This window comes from Chiloscyllium plagiosum, chromosome 5 (assembly GCF_004010195.1).
Source record: "Chiloscyllium plagiosum isolate BGI_BamShark_2017 chromosome 5, ASM401019v2, whole genome shotgun sequence".
Classification (NCBI taxonomy): Eukaryota; Metazoa; Chordata; class Chondrichthyes; order Orectolobiformes; family Hemiscylliidae; genus Chiloscyllium; species Chiloscyllium plagiosum.
The window spans coordinates 123,088,572-123,091,392 of NC_057714.1; the positions used below are offsets into that span (position 1 = coordinate 123,088,572).

General features: G+C 44.5%; 1 protein-coding gene across 1 annotated transcript in view; it reads left to right on the plus strand.

The window, feature by feature from the left end:
• LOC122550357 (fucolectin-like) overlaps window positions 1-2,821 on the plus strand; it is a 39,909-nt gene that overhangs the window by 35,588 nt on the left and 1,500 nt on the right. The window contains exon 3 of the mRNA XM_043691087.1: window positions 1,391-1,670. Within this exon, the coding sequence (XP_043547022.1) occupies window positions 1,391-1,670 (280 nt within the window). The remainder of the gene's footprint in view (window positions 1-1,390; window positions 1,671-2,821) is intronic.

A 2,821-nucleotide genomic window follows, 5' to 3' on the forward strand; every position in this document is an offset into this window, starting at 1 on the left:
TTATAAAGTCTCAGTAGCACATCGCTGCTTTTATATTCCAACCCTCTTGAGATAAATGACAACATTGCATTCACTTTCTTAATCATGGACTCAACCTGCATGTTTACCTTCAGAGAATCCTGGACTAGCACTCCCAGATCCCTCTGTACTTTGGAGGATTGTACTTTGTACACTGGAGGATTTGCTGATTTGCCCATCTTTTATTCCATCACCAGGTTTCCAGAAGTTCATTATAACAACACTTTTCGATCCAATACAGGTCGTTCTGCTACAACGCGCATTTCAGTAACATGAATTAACCTTTCATTAACATGAATTAACCTTTCATTAACATGAATTAACATTTCATTAACATGAATTAACCTTTCATTAACATGAATTTGCGGTTGATAAATTGGGGCAATTACATCACCAATACTTTAGGCACTGCTTCTGAAGTGCGGGGTTTCTACAATGTGGGGCTGCCCAAGATTACAACCACCGTGTTATAGAAGAACCATCTGTACAGGAGTTGGTTTTGGGTGTATTTTGCAGATGACATTATGAGCTGCAGAATGTAGCCTTGCTTTGGTAAATGGAGTGCAGTGCAGTAGTGAGTGAACTCGCACCCTATCATTAATGCAGTGCTGGGCAGTACATGGAGTGCCGGAATGTGCTACAACAGGAGTATTGCTGGAAAAAGACACACCTTTTCAAAGGTGTCCTCTTGTACTCATCAGGACAATTCACAAGAATACCATTTCACAGGGAAAACCAACATTGATGCTGCATGGGTGGAGTTTGCTGACTGGTAGGCAAGTGTTTTCTTCTGATAGGTGGAAGCAATGTCATGGCGAATACACCTATTGATATTGATTGACAGTTAACTACCAGACTTTGTTTACATTTTAATCACTTGTGTTGAGTTGAAACAGGTACAGTGTGTGTAGATGGTCTTTCTGTCTGTAAGGGACAGGTCCCTGGGCATTAGAATTTTAGAATCATATACCAAGATAACGTCTCAGCCCAATTCTGTTATTTCACTTTCTATTGTCACAGACCATGAAGAGATGTCCAAAAGAAGTAAGGGTAATGTGAGGAAAAGCTTTTTCTCACTCAGTGAGTAGTTAGGGAATGGAATGCACTCCCTGGAAATGTGGTGCAGACAGATTCAATTGAGGAAGTCAAGAGGGACATCGGATGGTTACTTGGATAGAAGTGGTGCACAAGGAAATGAGAGAAAAGACAGGCACTCGGCAATGATGCTCAGTTGGAGAGCCAGAGTGGGCATGATGGGCCAATTAGCCTCCTTATACTCTGTAACAATTCTGTGATTCTGGGCAGAATGACAGCTTCCATAATGAGGAAAGTTTGTTGTCAGAGCATTCAGGAAGTCTATTTGTATTTACAGGGAACGTGGCCCTCAGAGGGAATGCATCTCAGTCAAGTACTAACTGGGGAGGAGATGCGAACAGAGCCATCGATGGGAATCGAAATGCCTTCTATGGTAACCTGTCTTGCACTCACACTAACACCGATACTGAACCCTGGTGGAGTCTCGATCTATTCACTGCTGTTCCGGTGTTGTCTATAAAGATCACCAATAGGCAGGATTGCTGCTGGAAACGCTTGAGAAACATTGAGGTCCGTGTTGGCATTTCCCCCTCCAACCACGGCAACGATAACCCAGTGTAAATATACCACATTGTCTTACTAATCCAACTTACTGCAGCAGCTAGACACTGGTCCTGGAAATACTCAACAGGTCAGAGAGTGTCTGTGCCGAGAAGCAGTTCATGTGGAAAGGTTAACATCTGTTTCTCACGACAGATACTGCCTGGCCTGGTGAGTTTCTCCAACATTTTGTGTCCTGTTTCTAGCCTAGAGATTCTGACTGTGAAAGCAAGATGACCGGGAAAGATTTACTGACAGGGCTACAGCACAGGGAAACAAGTGAGGGAGAGGATCAGGTGGATTCAAAGGATCACCAAAGAGATCTTGAAGCCAGATTTCTCTTTGGGAGTTTGTGGGAAAGTGAGAATGAGGGAAGGAGATGGTACAATCAGGCAGGTCACAAGGAGAGAAATGGACACACCACAAACACAGAAACCTCACAGGAATGTGCTAAACCAGAGAAGGATCCCAGATACTGATTGGTGAGATTTTAACCCAGTTAATTTAAAATCTGAAGGCAAGTGTTAAGTATTTAGGATCTTCTTTTGGATAGTTTCTCAGTTACTAATCTCAGTTAGCCAGCCCTCTCGTCCCCCACAACAGGAGTTTCCCTTCGCTCAATGTGACCAGAAGCAACTGGGTGAACTATTCTCTAATTCCATACTCACCCCGTTCTGTGTTTCTCTGAGGAGTCAGCTACATGAATCCTCTCCGTACCTCAAAACCAACGTCAAGGAGAAAAAGACGATCATGGGTCTGCAGTCGATGGAGTTGAGAAGGATGAGGAAGGGTTCTCACTGAGAATCCCCTACAGAATACTGAGAGGTCTGGGTAGAGTGAACGTGGAGAAGATGTTTCCACTAGTAAGGACTGGGATCTGAGGGCACCATCTCAGAGTGAGGGGACAACCCTTTAGAACTGAGATGAGGAGTAATTTCTTCAGCCAGAGGTGGGGGTGGGCGGTGGTGGTGGGGGATGGGGGTGGGGGTGAATCTGTGGAACCCATGGCCACAGAGGGCTGTGGAGGCCAAGTCAGTGAGTGTATTTAAGACAGAGATAGACAGGTTCTTGATTCGTAAGGGGATCAGAGGTTAAAGGGAAAAGGCAGGAGAATGGGATGGAGAAACCCCATGATTGAATGGTTGAGCAGACTCGGTGGACTTAATGG